The following is a 20,751-nucleotide window of genomic DNA, read 5'->3' on the forward strand; positions in this document are numbered from 1 at the left end:
CAAATCCTGAACTCTTGTCACCTCAGCTGCATTAGTCTCCCTGTGTGCTGACCCTCCCAGAGATCCTCTAGCACATTCCACGAGGAAGTTGAATTTCAAGCATCCTGCTACCTGCAGTCAGTCTGCTTACAGCAGGTGTCTGGAAACTTGGTCAGAGGACCATCCTTGGGTATCTGAGGAGTAAGGAGACTAAAATTGTTGATGTATTCAGTATCTCCACAGCCTTCACTGCAGGAACAGAGAGGACTTTTTCCAGCTTGGGAGAACTGGTTTTCCACTGGCCTGGGCAAAAACTGAGCTGCTGGAAATGTTCACTGGGAACAGCTCTCTTTTGACTTCCCCCACTCTGGTCTCCTGTAAGCCTTATGGACAGCCCATCTGGAGGCTTCCCATGGGCACACAGAAGAGTAGTGTTGATAATGATTGATAATGACTGGGAGGAAAAACATTGGTAGAATTATCTGGCATTATTAGTCTAACTAATGCATGGAGAAATAATAACCCCCACCAAGAAACATGTTCCAGAGTTGTCAACAGACCTGTTTTAACTTCTTTTTGTTTCCTATTTCAAAAGAAGTCAGTTGTCCTTCACTCCTTAATTTTGAAAACTGGACATTGCCACAAACAAACCAGAATCTCTGACAGAAGAGGATTTTGGAGGTGTAGGGATTCACCAAGACCTAGGATGTTGTGGCCATTGCTATTTGTCCTTTCAAGTTACAAAAAGGGACAAAAAGCCAATTGGTTATTATCACCTTGCCACAATGAATGCAAACTTAGAGAAATAGTGATATCATCAGAAACACACAGCAATCAATGTATATGATAAATTACCATCAGCATCATTATTTATATCCATTTGTTTAAAAATGAAGAAAAAAATGGAAAAAAATCCCTTACATTATGAAAAAATTTAAATTTATAATGTAATTGGATATGTATCTTCCACTGCTTCAGCTCCAGGCAGAACACAGTTTGAGTTACCCAATCAATACAAGGCATTCTTGGGACAATTCAAGTATGTCTGAACAAGGAGGCTGAACCAATTTCACTGCAGCTTTGTCTAATTCAAGTAAGCAAAACCAGTAGAGACTTCAAGGGATCCAAACCAATCTGTGGTGGGGCATAAACCCATCCATAGGAAACAGGGTGAAAATCTCTGCTCATTTTGGTTCTGAAGCTAATTTATCCAGATAAAAATTATGTGCTTTTACAAGAATTGTTTTGTGTATGCTTTTAATTTTAATTTTTTTTTTTTTTCACATTTCACATTTATAGTTTAACAGCACCCGTTCGCCCTCCCCAATTGAGTGTTGCCACATGACCCCCTGGAGTAGAAAGGTACTGGAAAAACAAGCAATCCTCAATTAACAGCCCTGTCTCACTCTTCTCCCTTCCAGATCCTAACCCTTCCTCTTGCTTGCTTTTCACTCGCTAACTTTACTGCGCTAAAAGAAGCCATTTCTGTTTTTCTCATGTCAGTAAGACACAATAATAACTTTTTTCCCCCCATTCTGTCATTCTTCACACCTTGGATAGGTTTCAGGAGCTCAAGGCCACAAAGCTGCCTCCCCCTATCACCTCCTTTAAAAAGCCTGAACTCAGACAGACTCAATAGCGTTAGCAATTGCATTTAATTCTCTTGCCATGTTTTGCAACTGCCCCTTTTTTTTTTCCTAAATGGTAGGAAATGGTTTGGACAATGCCACACCAACAGCAGGTATTTATTCTCTGGCCATTTGGTGATGCCACAGCTTGGAGAGCAGGAGCTCTGGCAGCCAGGGTCACTCTGCCTGCTTTGTCCAGCACTTCTTTGTCATCTAGGGAAGGATGAATTCGGCAACAAATGCAGAGTGTGCGTGTGTGCGTGTGTGTGTGTGTGTGTGTGTGTGTGTGTGTGTGTGTGTCCATGTGCCTCTGTGTGTGTGCAAGGATGGGTTTTTTGCATGCATGCATCAAACTTAGGGCGGGGGGGGGGAGTTACCTAGGAAACAAAGTCTTTTGTGCTTGAAGTTTATATGAGCTATTCACGTCTGCCTGCCGGGAATCGGCACAAAAGCTGCAGGCAGAAAGAAGGCTGCAATGTTTGACTGAAATCCTACGTGGGAAAAGAGGGTTTTCTGCGGGCGGGAGAAGAGGAAACTTGTGTTGTCTTGGGTCTGGGGGTGCTGCCGGAGGTGACACTGACCAGGTAAGTAAGTGCCTCCGACAGTTTAAACAGCGGCTGCAGAGTTAAGGTCTTTAATGCTTTTGGGGCCGAGACGTAAATGCTGTTTGGCAAGCCTGAGATGGTTAATTCCCTCAGGATTTGTGAGGAGCCTGGGCGGACGAATGGCCAAAGTACAATGGCAGAAAGGGCATGATCCTGCAGTGTTCAACACCCACCTGCTCAGGGCTCTGCCATGGCCATGCAGAGCAACATTTTATTTTTGCCCTGTTTGCTACCGAAACTAAAACTGGCAAATAAAGTGTAAACAGCAGGCATGAAGGAGGGAAGGCTGGTAGTTAAGCAGCTGGGAATTCAAGACTGAAGAGAAAGCCTGTCTGAAAGGGATTGCACTTCATTTTTAAAAAATGAGAGGCAGACAGATGTCCTGAGCTGGCCAAACAGTTGTCACAGCTTACAGAAGAATGTATTAATGGAAGAAGGGAGGGAAATTAGGCAGAAGAAGGTAAAGGTAAGTTTCTCCCCTCCATCCCTTCCAAACAAAACAAGAAACTTTTTTTTTTTTTTTTTTTGCAAACAAAGAGACTCCCCCCCCCAACCCAAGCTGGCAGCTAGCACCATACGAAAACACACTTGCTTTATTTCTCTTTGCAAGACAGGGTACTGGGGGATTTGTTGTTTCTTCCAAAAGAAAATAAACCACCTGTGTTTCTTTCATGCTGTTTACTTTTCCCTCTGTTTCTTCATGTTCAGCATCTACTACTTCTTGTAATATGCTATAAAAATATGCATGGTTTCTAAACAATCTTTTTAATTTTTCCTGGTGGTGGATAGTCTTTTATTTGGTTGTTATCTCTCTGTCCCAGCACTGTCAACACCTGCCACTTCCACCACACAGCTGCTGGGTGGCTGTACTATGGTCTGCTCTTGGTCTGTGTTTGTACAAATGAAATGCAAATGGTTATTCTGAAATATGGATGGGTCTTCTTTAAAACTTTGGACCTTCTGATGCTTGAATGAATGGTTATATGAGGCCAGTTGCAGATGAGAGCCCACATGTCTAATGCTTGTGGTAACTGAGGACACGCCATGGCTATGCACGAATGCAGGATGTGCCCCTTCTGACAGAGGAGATGGCCTCTAAATGTCACTGTGAATGTGCTGAGTTCCAGTATGCTCAGGTGTTTTTCTCCTGTTAGCAGGATGTTAAGTTTCCATTGAAGAATGGCTGGTGCTGTGTGACTTAGAGCGATTCCTTCCTGCTTCCCTGTAATTGATTTCTGATTTGTGTGTCTGCTTTGTTTCAAAATTAGCATTGTGTGCCTGAGTGGGAGACACTGATTTTGAATGTATTCATTTGCAGTCCCATCCACCAGAGGACGAAGATACAGATGTCATGTTAGGGCAGAGGCCGAAAAATCCAATACATAATATCCCTTCTACACTGGATAAACAAACCAATTGGAGTAAAGCACTACCTCTCCCAACTCCAGAGGAGAAAATGAAACAAGATGCCCAAGTGATTTCTTCTTGCATTATCCCCATCAATGTCACTGGTACAAATCTCTTCTATTTCTTTTTGTATTTATTGCATGGTTCAAGGGAGGTCAAGTACTTATTTTGTTTATTTGAAGTCATGGGATTGTGCAGTCTTGGGGCAGAGATCCTAGCTTGAAGATTTAGTTTCTGAAAGACAGTGGGCTAAATTCATCCCTTATGCGTGACTGCTGGAGTCACTGAAGCTGCATCTAGGATTAATTTGGCCCACATTTTCAGTCATGTTATATGGTGTAACATAAGCCTAGTTCCCTGTATAAACAATGTACTTTTGTTGTGTATATAACCTACAATCTGTATTAACAAAGACCTCAAATAACTTTTTGAATGTAGCTGACTGAAATAATGCAGAAAGCCACCAAAATTAATCATATGATCATCATGTGTAGCAGGAGAAGAGAAACTAGAGAATGTAGGCTACTATTTGCAGTGCTTTAAACATGCAAGGCATGAATGTGTAGCATGCAAACCATCTCTCTGAGATCTCTTTACATGCAGCTATACTGAAGGTATAGTAATGGCATTTTCTTTCATTTCTATAATGTTTGGATATGTTTGACTAGATTTATTTGAAGGAGAACTTGTTTATAGAAGCAGCAGGTATCACTTATTAAATGTGACAGATTACTTATTTTCAGAATAAAAAATCAGGCTGTTTTTCTCTTTCTCTTTTTCTCTTTCTTTCCTTCCAGAGGGCTATGGTAAATGTAAAGTTGGTCTGAATTTTCCTCAATAATATTTTCAAGTACCAAGTTTTGATTAACTTAAGAGCATAAAGTGGGTTAACTTTCACAGTTATAGACTTCAATGTAAACAATCAGGAAAAAAGAAGGGGGCTTTCAGTTAGCCTTCATTCTCCAGAAAAAATATTTGTATTTAATTCTATTTTCCCAGTAACTGGGGGTTGGGATGAGGTCACAGCCCCTCACATCCATTGTTCTTCCCCATGTCTTTCAGTGGTACACAAACCTTCCTGCAAGATAGGCTGCAGGATTCACCATGGTGCTGGGGAGAGTTGTATGCCCACAGTCCAGCCCCAGCTCACAACCAAGGCTTTTGGGCTTACAGCATCATGGTCACAAGTTCCCAGCTCCCCTCTGTCCTGGCAGAGGAGGTGACACTGCGCAGTGCCACCAGCCCTGCCTCCCTGCGGAGGTGGCAGCCAGGAGTGGGTGTCCCTTTCTCCAGGACAGTGCTCTGGCCACAGGAGGGCTGGCAGCTGGCTGGCAGGACTGCCTGCACACACCCTGCTGGGCTGCAGGTCAGCTGGGCAAGGTCACAGGCTGGGCACTGCCTCTGGAAATCCCCACAGAAAGTCAGAGATAATGTGGCGTATTTCCACGAGGTAAAGCTGGTGATAAAATGATGCTCCTTCTAGTTTCAATACAGAACCCTTACCAGAGCAGGCTTTCTAACAGGGCTATTGTCACCTAGTGCAGCCAGAGAACAGTTAGGTCTGGGACCAATGTTAACTTTTCCAGTAATAGCCATTTTTGCCTAGACTCCACCTGCCATACATTGGAACCAAATTTCCACTGATCAGTTTTACAGATCAAGAATGGTATGTAATCTTCTGGATGTTTATGTGTATCATTCTCATTAGCACTAATGGGAATAATTTGTATGCATCACGGGGAAGAAATACCCTTTTCCACTTTCCTCTCAGAGATGACCCCCGTGCATCTGGCACACAGAGCATGTTCAGCTAACTCACAGTTGCTGGAAAACCAGCAATGATGCTGATTGATTTTTGTTTCAAAGAGTTTGCTTTTAGTTCTCTGGTTTTGTTTCTTAAGCTTCTCCCAACCCTGAGAAATGTTCACTTTTTTGAAAATGATTGTTGTTGGAGTTTACGGCACTTTTGTTCCATATTAAAGAAAGTTCTTCCTCTGCTTATTCCAGGGGCATTGGTGGTTACAGGACATCTGTCTGAAGCCTCTATTTCACTGTAGTAGATTTCAAGAAGAACTTTTACAAGAAAGTTACTTTTTAATGTTTTACATTGTTATGTAATGTAATATGTATGTGTATGTCTGTGTATAATTATGTTTTCTATAATTATACGCTATTAAACTAGAGCTTCTTATCAGGATTTATTTTTCCTTTTGTTTGCTTTAGTTTGTTCGTTCTTCTTAAGATTACAAACCACTGTACCAGCAATCCTTATGTTAGTGTTTTTATGGACCTGGCACATTTTTTCCAACCTGTCCCATGTCAACTTTAGAGAGCATGAGTGAGCATACAGCTCTGCAAAAAACCAGTGCAGAGGGGCACTGGCCTTCTGGTCAGTCTCCTTTTAACTTTTGACTACACTGCGTAAAATCAAACTGAAAGACACTTCCCTTTGCTATTGCCATGGAAACATAAAGAAAACAATGAATTCTCACCTATTCTGTATGAAGGTGGTCATAAACAGATGTACTCAAGAACTTGTGCTTCTAAGTCTAAAGTGAGGATCTTGATTCCATGACCTGAGCAGACTCCCACCCTGTGCTGGGCATGTGGGAAAATCAGGCCACCTCCTGATGTATGCAAGTAAATGGCAGCTCCCTGTTAATGTCACTCTCAGTCATGTGTCGTTGTCACAGAGAATGCTCTCTAAACTTGCATGGTGACTTGGCCCCATTTTAGCTGTCTCCTTCCTTTTTGAAATGTTAGCTCCCTTGGCATATTGGTCTCCTAAGAAGCACCCAACTACTGCAATATGGCATTAGAACCTTAAAATGTTTTCTTATGTTTATTTGCTTAAAATAAGTCAGGCTACAGGTGAACAGATAATGCTTTGCAGATAAGTTACTATCATTGTCCCTATGACAGATAGATAAATAGCTGTAAGAAAGATGCCCTGCTACCAAGAGCTCTCTATTTGCTTTCCTGATTTTCTTTCCTTTTTCTGTTCTTTTTCCTTTCATGCCTTCTGTTATTTTTGGCAGACCAGGCTGCTGAGGGGGAGCTGGAATTAGACGTAAAACTGTGATATACTGTGATATAATTTACATAAGAGCTACATAAGGGCTCCCTTATGTTTATTCACAGGCTTAATCCAAGCTCACATGCCTCCACTGTGTTCCAGCCATGAAAATTTGTTTACTATTTCTAAAGGCTAATGAGACCTATTTATGGGTTGCAGGAGTTGGTTTTGACAGAGAGGCTAGTATACGCTGCTCTCTTGTTCATTCACAATCTGTACTACAGCGGAGACGAAAGTTGAGGAGGAGGAAAACCATCTCTGGCATCCCCAGAAGAGTGCAACAAGAAATAGGTGTAGTATAAATACAAATCTTCCATAGATAGCTTTCTGACCAACTTAAATTGCAGGGATATGAGCTGGTAGCTAGTCTTCCAAAGAAACAAAACCTTGAAAGTGTAAATACTTGTAAAATTTAGGAATGACATGTTTTGTTCTTTTGATTTACTACAGTAAGAAAAGCTATATTACTCCATATGGCCTTGAAGGACTGGGGGCCTTACTGAGTAATATAGATGTACGTGTTCAGCTCTTATTGTGTAAATGTTAATCAGTTCTTTTTTTCTTTTTCATTTTATTTCTGTTATGAACCCATAGTTATGTGCATAAAAAGTAACTAGATTAAGTGAAAGTTTTTTCTTGCTTCAGGGGAGTTTAAGGTAAAGAACTGACAGATGTTACTCCACAAAGTGATGATGAGTTGTCACAACAGCTGGATAACTTAGACGAGTGGTTGAATATCCACCAGAGATACAGCTGCTGGTACTTGGCGGGAGCTTTGCTAAACATTCCTTTTATTTATCACACTCCTCGATTCCTTCCTATTATTCTTTATCATCAAGAATATTTGCCTTAAACCTACCAAATTACCTCACTTTTTGTCAGGGTAAATTAGGAGCAACTCTGTTGAGGGCAAATTCAGTGTGAAATTCTTATTAACTCAAAACGAAACTAACAGAATTGCTATTTCTTAATATTCATCTGCACCTGAAGATGGCTCTGGTGTTTCAGTTGGTTGCCATGAAACTCGACTGGAAACAGAAGAAATTTATGTGTTTATGAGAGGGAATAAGTAATCAGAGAACCTATGAATGAAAGATCCTTTTGTCTTGCAAATATTCTTGATAGTAAAGAAGCAGATAGTGGAAATACTGAACAGACGGGAAGGAGAAACAGAATTATTTTTAGAAGCTTATGGAGTATTTTGTCCAGTAGCCACTCCCAAAAATTTTAAGTAGCTGAAATAATCTTAAGAACTGAAAACTTAGTATTTGTCGTAATATTTAGCACAGCAAGCTCAGCTCATTCTCACATTGAGAATGCATTGCAGAAGTCATGTTGTAGGACTAGAATTTCCCTACCTCACCGGCAGGAGATCTGCCTTATAAATTCTTTATACAGAACTTAAATTTGGTCCAATGCTCAGAAAGATTAAAAAAGAAAGAATACAGAAGATAATATCTTCTTGGGTTGCTCTGTGGGTTGTCTCATGCCAGGAAATGTGGAGCTCTCTCCCACTCACGCAGCTTTCCATGTGTCCTAGATTCAGACGAGTCGCCAGTGGCGAGAGAGCGCAATGTGATTGTGCACACAAACCCAGAATTCCCTGGCTCCAGCAACAGGAGGTTGGGGACCCGGGATTCGGAGTGCCAGACGGAAGAAATCCTGATAGCTGCTCCCTCCCGGCGACGGATCCGTGCCCAGCGGGGGCAGAGCGTGGTCGCCTCCCTCTCCCACTCCACTGGCAACATCCTGGTGCTGGCAGACAATGGGGATGCAGTCTTTGCTGCCGCTGTGAGCAACCGCATCCGCTCGCGGAGCCTCCCCCGCGAGGGCGCCCGGGCCAGCGAGGGCCATCAGGATGCCACCACCAAGAGTGCAGGGTATGAAGCAGAGCACTTCCTAGCTGGTCAGGAGAGGATCCCAAAAAAGGGGAAGGAGATCTTGAGCAAGCAGGGTTCACAGGAGTGCCAGCCCATTGGTTTAACTTGTCCTCAGCACCTGCATAGCCCTGAGCACAGCATCAGCGAGAGGGGGAGATCGCGGCTGTCAAGGATGGTCGATTCAGGCAGCTGTGAAATTTCATCCAACTCAGACACCTTTGGGAGCCCAATTCACTCCATCTCCACAGCAGGAGTCCTGCTCAGCAGCCACATGGACCAGAAAGATGACCACCAGTCCTCCAGTGGCAACTGGAGTGGGAGCAGCTCCACATGTCCCTCCCAGACATCTGAAACCATTCCTCCTGCTGCCTCTCCTCCACTAACAGGCTCTTCACACTGTGACTCCGAGCTGTCACTCAATACCGCTCCCAATGCCAACGAGGACTCCAATGTCTTCATCACAGAGCAGTTTGGTGACCACGCAGACAAGGTCAGGGGCCACAGGGCAAGCTCCTTCACATCCACTGTGGCAGATTTACTGGATGACCCCAACAACAGCAACACAAGCGACAGTGAGTGGAACTACCTGCACCACCACCATGACGCCTCCTGTCGCCAGGATTTCAGCCCTGAGCGCCCAAAGGCAGACAGCCTGGGATGTCCGAGCTTTACCAGCATGGCCACCTATGACAGTTTCCTTGAAAAGACCCCCTCTGACAAGGCAGACACTAGCTCACACTTTTCTGTGGATACTGAAGGATACTATACCTCCATGCACTTTGACTGCGGTCTGAAGGGTAATAAAAACTATATTTGCAACTATGCAGCCCCAGGCTCCGAGAGTGGCCAGACTGGGAGCGTGACTTCCAGCCTAGCTGACTATGCCTGGCAGGAGTGTGTGAGCCACAGGAGGCAGGCACCGCAGTGCATCTCACTGAAGAAACCAAAGGCAAAGCCAGCCCCACCAAAACGCAGCTCGTCTTTGAGGAAATCAGAGGGCAGCACCGACCTTCCCGACAAGATAGAACCAAAGATCGGTGGTGGGCAGCATGTCTCTCACACTGCCAGGGAGATGAAGCTGCCCCTTGAGTTTTCAAACACACCTTCCCGAGTGGAAGGCCCCAACCTGCCAGCCAAGCAGGAGCTTCCCTGGCCAAACCAGGATGATGGCGGGTTAAAGGACACTCCATTTGACACCGCCAGTATCCCCTCCTTTAAAGATGAAGGTGCTGAACAACCTCACTATGCAGACCTCTGGCTTCTGAACGACTTGAAATCCAGCGATCCTTACAGGTCCTTGTCCAATTCAAGCACTGCTACGGGTACTACAGTCATAGAGTGCATCAAGTCACCAGAGAGCTCTGAATCCCAGACGTCTCAGTCTGGGTCACGAGCTACAACCCCATCCCTCCCCTCTGTTGATAATGAGTTTAAGCTGGCCTCCCCGGAGAAGTTGGCGGGGTTAGCCTCACCCTCCAGTGGGTACTCCAGCCAGTCAGAGACGCCCACCTCTTCTTTTCCGACAGCTTTCTTTTCAGGACCATTGTCTCCAGGGGGGAGCAAAAGGAAGCCGAAAGTTCCAGAGAGGAAGTCATCACTGCAGCAGCCACTCTCAAAAGATGGCACCGCCTCAGTGAGCAAAGACCTCGAACTTCCGATTATACCTCCTACTCACCTTGACCTAAGTGCTCTTCACAATGTCTTGAGCAAGCCCTTCGCTCACAGGCACCAGCTGCACACCTTTAGCCACAGCAAGCAGAGCGCAGTCGGGGACGCCCTGCAGCCCGGCCCTCCCTCTGCCCTTGCCATCACACCCTCCGTTCTCAAGTCTGTCCACCTCCGGGCAGTCAACAAGCCTGAGGGAGTGAAACATAAAGGCAGTACCCCAGACCTGCTCTGCATACAGGAGACCACCTTGATGGCAACTGAGGTCTCTCCAGGCAAAATGAGGCCACTCTTAGCTAAGAAACCAGTATCACGCCAATACTCTACAGATGAGGCCATAATGCTGTACATTGACACTTCCCCAGCAGAAGCAGGCCCTGGAAAACCACCTTTAGAGAAAAGCTCCTCTTTTGGTGGGCAGAATAGCTGTGAGAGAGAAGCTGTAACTTCAGCAAGCATGGGTCTGGTTGAAATCAAACCTGGGAATGACCAAACACACCTGGCCGCTGAATACTTACCAGAAAGCTCTCCGAATCAGACATGTGCCATCCCCACGGATGGTTTTCAGAAGGGCTCAGCTGTCCCCACAAGTGATGATGAAACAAAGAAATCTGTCCAGGGAGCAGAAACAGTGCACGATCTTCAGCAAGTGCAGGCTCAGCAAGAGCTCTCCACAGGCAGCGAGGGGAAGGTGGAAGTTAGGCCTGTGGATGAAAGCCCAGCTCAGGCTGAGGGACCAGCCATCACCTATCAGTTTAAACACGAACCCGACGTAAGCCACCATGTGCCTGGGAATATCAACTATGAAGCAGAGATGGCAGCAGTAGATTCACTCAATGAAGAGGGTTGCAAGCAGGAAAACGATATCACATCAGGTATCCCAACCAAAAGTGCCTCTGATGACAGCAGGGCAGACGAGACGGTGGGCGGCACAGACGAGCCTTCGCTGAAAGGTCAGTTGGGAATTCTTTCTGTGTCATACCCAATCAGGTGGTTTTGGATGGGATGGTAGTGGAATCAAAGCAGAGTGGCACATCAGCTTCCCTCTGTAGGTTTAAGCATAGATACACCCCTTGCTTTGTCTGTTAGTTGGCCAGATAGCCAGCTCACAGCTATTTAAACTTTTCCAAAGTATTCAGACTGCATTTGTGGTTATTTATTTCCTCCCTTGTGCTACATTTCAGCTGAAGAGATAAAAGTGAGGAGCATTGGCCCTGGGTACAAGAGAGTTTGATTATCACAGCTATTATGTAAATGGGAGATCTTGTTTCAGTGCTCCTTTTATGGGAATATCCAATATGGAACAGACATGACTTTTAGATTAGAGGGAAAAGGCTGTATAGTGGTATCACAGTGAGCGGAGCTGGTGCCTCCAACTGGCAGTGCTCTTGCAAAGTGCAGTGGAGTCTGACTCATAACGTGGCTTCTCTCCTTTTTAAGAGTCTTCTCCAAGCGACGAGTCCATCATGTCTCCACTGAGCGAGGAGTCACAGGCTGACACTGAGGATGCCTTCGTGTCTCCAAACAAACCCCGCACCACTGAGGATCTGTTCGCAGTCATTCACAGGTGACCGAACCTTGTGGCAATGGGAAATGGTAACATGCATCCCTGCACAGCTGTCCACTAACAATAGCTGCAGGATGGTTATTCTATGTATAAGTCTTGTCCTCAAACTACGTTCTTCAGTTAACTCAGTTTCATTTTCTAAAAAGCAGCTTTAAAACATGTTTTGTTATGGCCTGGAGTGCAGTCTGAGTACCTTCATGGCATGTGTGGGATGCTTTACAGATAAAAACATCAAGCTGTTCTCTCTAACCAACATACACATCTTCAAAGCAAACTACCTGCAGTGGTTCCTGTCTTCTGCCTACCAGTCCACCAGCTCTAGTCTGGTGAAAGAATTGTTGCAGGGAGAAGGGTATGAAAAGGTATCTCTTCAATTTTAGAGTATTTTGTAGTCAGCTGAAATTTGGGATCACAACTGAAACTGAAGTTTTCTGATACTGAATAGATTATGCTGCATATTATTACTGCCTAAATTTCTGTATGTATTGTTGTCTTTACAAAGACTTGGTTGTGTATACACTGTCTTGGAAGAGGCTGGGTGGTGTTGAGAGGAACTCTGCAGCTCAGTGCCATGAGACACTGATAGCCTCCAATATTTTACAGAGGATTTGAGAGAACTCTGGCTAAATATAAAAGCATCTGTGAAACTCCAGGAGAGCGCTAAGCATTATAGTACAAAAATAATATATGAAAGAGTTCTCCTTTGTGTTTTTACAGATCAAAAAGGAAAGTTCTTGGGAGAAAGGATTCTGGAGACCTTTCCGTAAGAAACAGATTGAGAGCTTCATCTGGGACCAGCAGCCAGCCTCCCACCAGCAGCACACTGCCTACCAGCAACATGCCACCAGCCAGCAATGTGGGCACTCCCATCAGCAGTCAGAGGTCCCCCGGGCTCATATACAGGAATGCTAAAAAGTCCAACACATCCAATGAGGAGTTTAAGCTACTGCTCCTTAAAAAGGGCAGCCGATCTGATTCCAGCTACAGGATGTCTGCCACAGAGATTCTGAAAAGTCCTATTTTGCCGAAGTCTCCCGGAGAGCTGACAGCAGACGCCCTTCAAAGCACGGAAGAGTCTCCTCCCACAACGAGCCCTGACGCATTATCGCCGCTCTCCCCCTGCTCCCCCAGGGTCAACACGGAAGGGTTCTCCTCCAAGAACTTCCCCATGTCGGCGTCGTCGCGCGTGGGGCGGTCGCGGGCCCCGCCGGCGGCCAGCAGCAGCCGGTACAGCGTGCGCTGCCGGCTCTACAACACCCCCATGCAGGCCATCTCCGAGGGGGACACCGAGAACTCGGACGGCAGCCCCCACGACGATCGCTCTTCTCAAAGCTCTACATAGGCTGTGCGGGTGCCAGGACCGGGCTGCCAACACCACTCAAGCTCTTAAGGATGTCAACGTAAGAGGCCAATGCTGTAGGAATCACAACAAAAAAGGAACAAAAAGGAGAAAAAGAGAACAATCACAGGGCAATATCAATGCTTCGGTGTGTTTGCGTTTGGAAGACGCTGGGGAAACAAAAGGACTACAGCTGTAGCTATTTATTACACTACATTTTCTAAAAGGATGAAGAAATGCTATGCCTGTTCTGTTTTCTTTTGGCTTCATTTGGTTTATCCCACTCTCATTTCCATTGCCACTGTAGATTTCAAGACTATTCACTTTCCATGGAGTTAAAGGTGACTTTGGGTGGGTTTTTTTCCCAGAAGCTGCCCATCTAGAAACAAATCCCTCACTGTAGTGCTTCCCTAGGGAGAAAACAAAAAAAAAAAAAGAAAATGCTCTTGAGAATTGGTATTTTTCTACACTAAAATGAGCTGAAACAAACTTTAGAAAAAATTAACAAACATATGTAAATATCATATTTTTGATAAAAATTTGTAAATAGAAGTATCAAAAAGTGGACATGGCAAATGATTTACTGCATAACAGCTTTGTTTATGGAAGACAAATGAATTCAATTGTAATAACTGTATTCTGTGAATACCATTTTCATATCAAACATGAAACATGGCCACCAATAACCACTTTCAGTGTGACAGGCCTGAAAGATGGCATTGAGCAGTGGAAAGCAGGAATTTTCCAACTTAGTTAAGGAAATTGAAAGGCTGACTGTGAGGGGATTAAAGAAACCATTTGTCTTTCTAAGGCAGTTCTAAAGAAGCTAACTGGAAAGCAGAGCTGGGAGGGTTACCGTGGGGAAGATGAGTGTGTTTCTGACAGAACAAAGCTGGGTCTGATGCTAAGCCCCAAAGGGTTCCACCCCACAGCCTCCCCTGGGCCTTTATTCTTGCAGGGATTGCTTCAGAGAGGATAGATGTGAGAGGAAACAGTACTTAACTTTCATATTCCTATTAGGCTATTGGGACACATAACACAGTCATAACCTGGTACCTATAATCTTTAAACACAATTAGTTTCTGGTTCATAAAGGAAACAAATAAATTATAAGCATGCAAGAAGCGCTTTCAATTTATCAGTAAATATCTGCAATGAGTTTTCAGTGAAGCTTTCTCTTTGTGCTGATGAGATTCATGCTACCTAAATATTTACAAAAATGACACTGTGAAAACGTAGCTGGGAAATAGGTATGTGTATGCATTATTTATATTCATTGCTGAGCTGAGGAGGGGAAAGCTCCAGTTCATTGTGCCAGCCACGTACAGTAGGGATCTTGTCTGGGTTTACCAGAAACACAGAACAGGGTGAGGGACTGGGTTGGGGTGGGAAAGGAGATAAATCAAAGTAGCTGCTTTGATACAAATGAAGGCAGGGAGATAAAAGCTGAATTACTTGAAGTTACTTGAATATTCTCATCTTAAAACCACAAGAACCCATGAGTTGCTTTATACTTTTAATTTTTAAACAGAATAAAACCAACAGGCCTGATTCTCCTTTGGGCCACCACAATTTCCACTGATGTAGCCCCATCTGTGCCACTTAGAGGACAAGGCCCTCTTTAGCCAAAACTCATGCAGATGACATTGGTTGCTGTAGTATATGGTTAGGAAAAGAGGAAAGGTTAGTGCAGAGAAAATAGTGAAGGAGGAATGGAGTATGCAGTAGAACAGATCAAGTAGGATGGCAGAAAGAGCGTTCTTTGGTATAAAGGTATAAAGGAATCAACTAAAAGCTGGCTTTAAACATAAGTAAAGGACTGGAGGTGGGATGTGTGAATTTTTGGTATTTTTTTTCTTTTAATTATGTAACGTATAAAGGTGAGAGTTATTAAAAGAAGGTAGATCATGTTTTAAAGAGGAAGGTTCTATCTAAAACTGTTACAATTTCAAGGAGTCAAAGCAAATCAGAACAGTTTAACATACCCAACATTTTATTTCCCAGAAGGTCCACGTCTGATTTTGTCTAGAGATTGCCACAAGACATGTATTATTCAGTTTCCTACTGTCCTCCTATGTCACCAGATTGCATTCAGTTGATGAGGTGGAGTCACTGTGCATGTGATAGTTGTGTTGGGATGAGGGGTGATCCACCAGTTGAAGGGCTGCAAAACTGTCTAAAATAGTTTTAAAAATGTAATGGGAGAAAGGTTTTGGAAACAAAATCCTAATCACATTAGTAGCTTAGGTAGGAAAATAAGTCTGAATACAAGTGAAGTGGATGATTGAGAATGTTTTAGGACTAAATGCTCAGCATAGAACAAACCACCTTCTGGAGAATTTGAGAAAAGCTAATTTAGATAATGGGCAGAAAATCCTTAAGTTTGTCATCTTCAGTCATTTTCCACAAAAATTTTACCAGAAGCACTTTTACAAAATGTTTAATAGTCCTGAGTTAAAGAGTCATTCAAAAAAGTAAAGAGAATACAGCTGAATTGACTTTGATGATACCATTGTTTATTACCAATCAATAATTTCACAGACATCCTAAATAAATACATATGTATACACTAGTTTTTTTTTTTTTTTACCAGAATAATTAGGCAATATTTCACATACAGAACAAACACAAAACAATCCCACTGGAGTATAGTCTCCTTTTGCTTAATTTTCTAATTTATATTTAGCAGACTGAAACCCAAACAGATTCTAAATTCTCTATGAACAAAAGAGTTGAGAACAAATGTTGAGAGTCAGAGGAAGATGAATGGCAGGGAGACCTGTAGCATTCCAAGTGTGCCATTAAGGCACCGAGGACAGGCCACAGAGCAAAGGGAACATCACTCACCTCTTGAGACAGGGTACAGTGCGTGCCTCAGGTAACTGCTGAACCATCATTTCAACCTACTGTTCTGTTGCTTGCACTTAAATTATGAAAATTATTTCTTAAGTTATACAGCTGTGTTCTGAAAAATAACATCTTCCCCTTTTCTTCTTTGGTTTTTTCTTCTTTTTTTATTTTTTTGCCTTTCTGTTTTTCTGTTTTTGTTGTTGTGGCAGCATAGAGGGCGAGGGATAGTTGTAGCAAATAAAGCATATGTTTGCTTTTGCCAAAGGTCAGAGATTGAGTGCATTTGCTGCAATGGTGGCAGATAGAGAAATACTGTAGGTTATGACTTAAAAGAATTTTAAAAAATTTAAGAAGGTTACAGTGTAACTATTTTGGTACTAGCACCAGTTCATGCTGGCAGAAAAGACAATGGTTTATGGACTTGCATCCATTTTGTATTTTTGTAATATTTGTAAATATGAACTTTTTAAATTGTTGCAAATATGGTTTCTTTTGTAAAATGTTTTCAAAGTTTACATTAAATCCAAGCCTTTGTATATTTTAGAGCTGTGCAACACTTTAAGTCTTGTATTTATTTTTAGTAAAAACAGTGACAGTTTCATTGTGAACCCCTCTCAAAAAATGTGTTGGAAAAGTTTGATTACCTAGAAAGTGTGTATAGAAACTGCAAATAAACGTGACTGCAATTAAATCACATGTTCTCTTTACTTTCTTGTAATGAAATGTGAAGTCTAATCTACAGACCACAAGTATGCTATTTCCCAAGGTCACCTTCAGCACATTACCATTTCAAACCTATTTAATTCTGCTTTCTCTTCTACTGATTTTTCATAAATTGAGGAAAGGAAAATGTCTATCCAAAACGCCACTGACTTTAAGTGCCCACCAGTACAACTTTGCCAGAATCTAGTAACTGCTGAATTCACTATGTGGCTTTTGCAGGTAAGAAAAAGCTAAGAGAAAAAACAGCTGGGATGAAAAATGGTGGAGAGACCACTGCTTTATCTTCAGCTGGGAAAGGAAACAAATTGCAACACTTCAGACTCAAGATATCCAGAATCCAGGAGCAGGATCTTATCAGATAAAGCAATCCTTGGGAAAAAAAGGAGGCCACAGATTATGAATACAAACTCTGAAGAGCAAACACTAGTTCATTTTAAAATGGTTCAATTATCAGGAGATTGAGATGTCAGGACATGAAAGCTAAGTGTTTAAACAACAGCCCCTCACAGGTCTCTTTGAAAATGGATATGAAAATGCACATCAGGAAACTCAGGTTTCAGCTGTCATCTTGTAAGTAGCCTTGAAACACTGTACATGGTGCTTAAGAAATGCATATGGAAAAAAAGGCTGAGATGTGCAGGTCTGGTGCTACAGAAAGCATGGCAACAGAGGAACTTTGGGGAATACTGCTACAGGGCTATCTGCAATTATAGTTTTCAGCACTATGAGGACTGCTCCAATGATGTGGTACCTTTAGAGCAGTCTCCAAGTGTGACTCAGCTGGCATAACATTTAACCAAATGGTCACATAGTTAATGATTATGTAGATAATTTCCTGTGGTCTTGTGTGCCTTTCCCATCCCAAAAACACAGGTAAGCAAGATCTGCACAAAAAGCTTAGCCCACAGGGGCAGACACAAGCTGGTTTTCCATCTGCCCATTTCCGCCTATATTTCTTCATGCTCAGTGAAGGAAAGACTAAACATTAAACGACACAAAATATAACCAGTGTTTTTTTTATATATGTAAGGTCCCAGGCCCCAAGATGGCAATCCTGGGCTACCTGGTCTGGGATAGCCACAAAATGTTGTATCCTAGAGGGCAGTCATGGACTGTCTACTCAGAGGTACATTTGGGATACCCTTGAACTAAATTATGGTGAAACAATGCCAAAAAATCAATCAATCAATCAAAAAGTTTTATTTATGGCAGAAATTATTTAAATCTTATGATAGGTTAATCAGCCTGTCGCAGCAATGATTGAAATAGTTCTGAACAGTCCATGGATTGACCTTTTCAGGAGAGGATGAAAGGAAGAAGGAATCCATAATTGTGGATCCCACTGTAGTCTGTTTCAAAATATTCTTGCTCTCTCAGTAATCATTACTCTCTGATGGTGGGTACCACCAATCAATCAGAGCAGTTAAGTTGCTAGCCAGCAAGCCCAAGACTCGTGGGGTGACACACACCCACATTAGCCCAAGACTGTGTACCTAGGATCCCACCCATTCAAACCAGGGAGGACAGGACCACTCCCTCACAAGACACGTGCTATAGTCCCAGGGTCAGCAGAAGGAAATAATGAAAAGGCTAATGGATGGTGTCCCCGCACAGGCTAGCAAAATCAGTGCTGGAATGGCCAAATTAAGACACCCGAAAAAGTGACTACAGAGAAATGTGATGTAAGCCTGAGTGCACCACCCCCTTGACAGACCAAGGCAGAGACAAGAATGCACTGGAGAATGCCCAAGATGGAAACCAGAAGCCTCTTCCCACATAGATGGGAGACGGGCTGAGACTGGATCAGGCAACTCACCAACAACACACAAGGAGAAAACCTGAGAATCCAAGTTGATACAGTTAGGATTGGAAATTATCATTTCAGGAGCAAGGCTGACAACCTTTGGGCTCTGCTTGCTGCAGCGAAGCACACAGAGAAACTGTTGCTAAAGGAACTGCAAGAGAAATATTCAAGTAGACTGGAGGACTCTAAAATCAAAATGACAGTAAGCCTCACTCCCTCCACTGAACATAGAAATTAAATTAAAGTAAGGTACCCCTTGGAGACATCACTCCTTTGTGGTAGCAGAAGTAGCTAAAACAAGGTACCTCTTGAGGTGTGAAGAGTGGGACTTTGGAATTTACTTAAGGCGCCCCTGGAGAAAACCACTCCTGTGCATTTGTTGAACTGTGTTTGCTGCAATACTGCTTGGAACTGCAAATGAGAAGATCTTGCTCTGGACTATGGGTCACCGTTCTGATACTAAGTGTGGTGGTCAATGTAGTTACATTGTTACATGTTCAATGGTATTTGCCTTGTCCATATGCTCGGGAGAGTAGACTGCTAGAAGCGAGAGTCACTGGAACCTCACCTGGGGACAGCCAGGTGGAACTTAGCCTCAGCCATGTCTGCCTTCCTTCGCTTAGGTTCTCCTGATCCATTGGCTTTGAGGTTTTTTTATGTCCTTGTTTTAAGAAATTATTTCCCACACTGGATTTTTTTTTGAGGGGGAAGATTGTGCATAGGAATGAAAGAATTTCCACTAACAAATCTAACTGATGTGGACAGACATCTCTGTGAGAAGCAGCTCACCTCTCCGTAGAACTGAAAGAGGACAGTATTCCAACCAAAAAAAAACTATTTATTGATATCACTGATTCAACTGAGTTGTTTCTCCCCTCCGAGAGGTAAACACAGACACCTAGTTTAAATGGAAACCTTTTTATACCCTTTCATGGCCCAGTATGATCCTGTCCCCTTTCCCATTGGCTGGGTAGTCAGGGACTTATACTCTCTCCTGAATACATACTCTTCTTCTTGGGGTCCTAATTTTAAATTTATCAAGGCCTGTTCAAGGTAGCTGGATCCCAAAAAATAGAGCCCCTGATACCCCTAATCCTGTGCATCATTTCCTGATTCCATCATCTGAAAGGTTTTAACTGCCCTCTGTAATTCTGCATATTCTCTTTTGAAATGTCCCACCTTTCCACAATACAAGCACTTCTGGGGACCTGTCTACCAAGTGCTCGTTATCTCCCATCCTCTTCCCTGGGGTCTCCTAACATTCGCTTGAGGGCTTCTTTGGGCTACTCCTCTTCTGACGCAGCTCACCAGAGCCCAGGCTGGCTCTTGAAACTCCAGCACTGCACCACGCGTGGGGAACTGCCTTGGGATGGCGATTTACCACAGGCAGAGCCTTTAGAGCCGCTTGCTGTACCGCGCCAGATATAAGCTACAACAGGGACAAGGCAGAGGAGAGAGGAGGAGGCTCTCTGTCTTGAGGTTCCACAGGAAAGGGTTTATTCCAGGTGAAGGGTATGGGAAGGAAGAGCCCCGAGCACCTCTCTGCACAGGTTTTTAAACTGATTCAACTCGGGCTGGTTACAAACAGTTGTCCAATGGAGAGATTTCAGGGGATGAGTAAGGAGCGTACATCATTTGTTTGGGACCAGTCAGGGTAGGGGAGAGGAGAGGGTGGGTGATATGAGCCACTGGGACTTCCAGGAGTATTCCAAAGGAGTGTTGCAGTAAGGGACTGGCCCACGGTGAAAGTGGCAGGAAAAGTTCAGGGATAAGGGGCTGGGTTGCCTTGACAGGCAGGGAAAGAGCTGGAACAAAGAGCAGGGAATGTACAACAAAAGGAACCACAACAAATCTGATTCCACCTGTGCCCATAACCATGGGGGCCCATGGAAGCTAACATTAAAGACCTGCTTTATTTATTATCTATAATAATATTGTCTGGAATTCTCGATTCAGGAAACAGTACTGCCTCTCCACAGTGTGAATGCAAAAACTTTGGTTGAGTAATAGATAATAGAGTGGACTGCTAAACAAAACACTTGTTTTCTTTAGCACTCAGCAAGCAGAAGCATAAAGCAGGACACAGCTGGTCTAGAGAAATAAAATTCCACTGAAAACTCTAAAATTCTTCTGTAACTACTTCTAGGAATCATCCATGTGATGGTTTAGCTCAAACTAAGGAAACAGAAGACTCTACCCTACATCAGCATAATGTGCTTTTCTGGAGA

The 20,751-nt window shown here is 43.4% G+C and overlaps 1 protein-coding gene across 1 annotated transcript in view; it reads left to right on the top strand.

The window, feature by feature from the left end:
• The window catches only part of NHS (NHS actin remodeling regulator), a 242,117-nt gene extending 228,566 nt beyond the window's left edge, over window positions 1-13,551 (top strand). Inside the window, exons 4-8 of the mRNA XM_058018928.1 lie at window positions 3,531-3,723; window positions 6,855-6,986; window positions 8,236-11,193; window positions 11,681-11,807; window positions 12,525-13,551. Of these exons, the coding sequence (XP_057874911.1) occupies window positions 3,531-3,723; window positions 6,855-6,986; window positions 8,236-11,193; window positions 11,681-11,807; window positions 12,525-13,149 (4,035 nt within the window). The 3' untranslated portion in view covers window positions 13,150-13,551. The remainder of the gene's footprint in view (window positions 1-3,530; window positions 3,724-6,854; window positions 6,987-8,235; window positions 11,194-11,680; window positions 11,808-12,524) is intronic.
• The last annotated feature ends 7,200 nt before the right edge of the window (window positions 13,552-20,751 follow it).

This window comes from Melospiza georgiana, chromosome 2 (assembly GCF_028018845.1).
Source record: "Melospiza georgiana isolate bMelGeo1 chromosome 2, bMelGeo1.pri, whole genome shotgun sequence".
Lineage (NCBI taxonomy): Eukaryota > Metazoa > Chordata > Aves > Passeriformes > Passerellidae > Melospiza > Melospiza georgiana.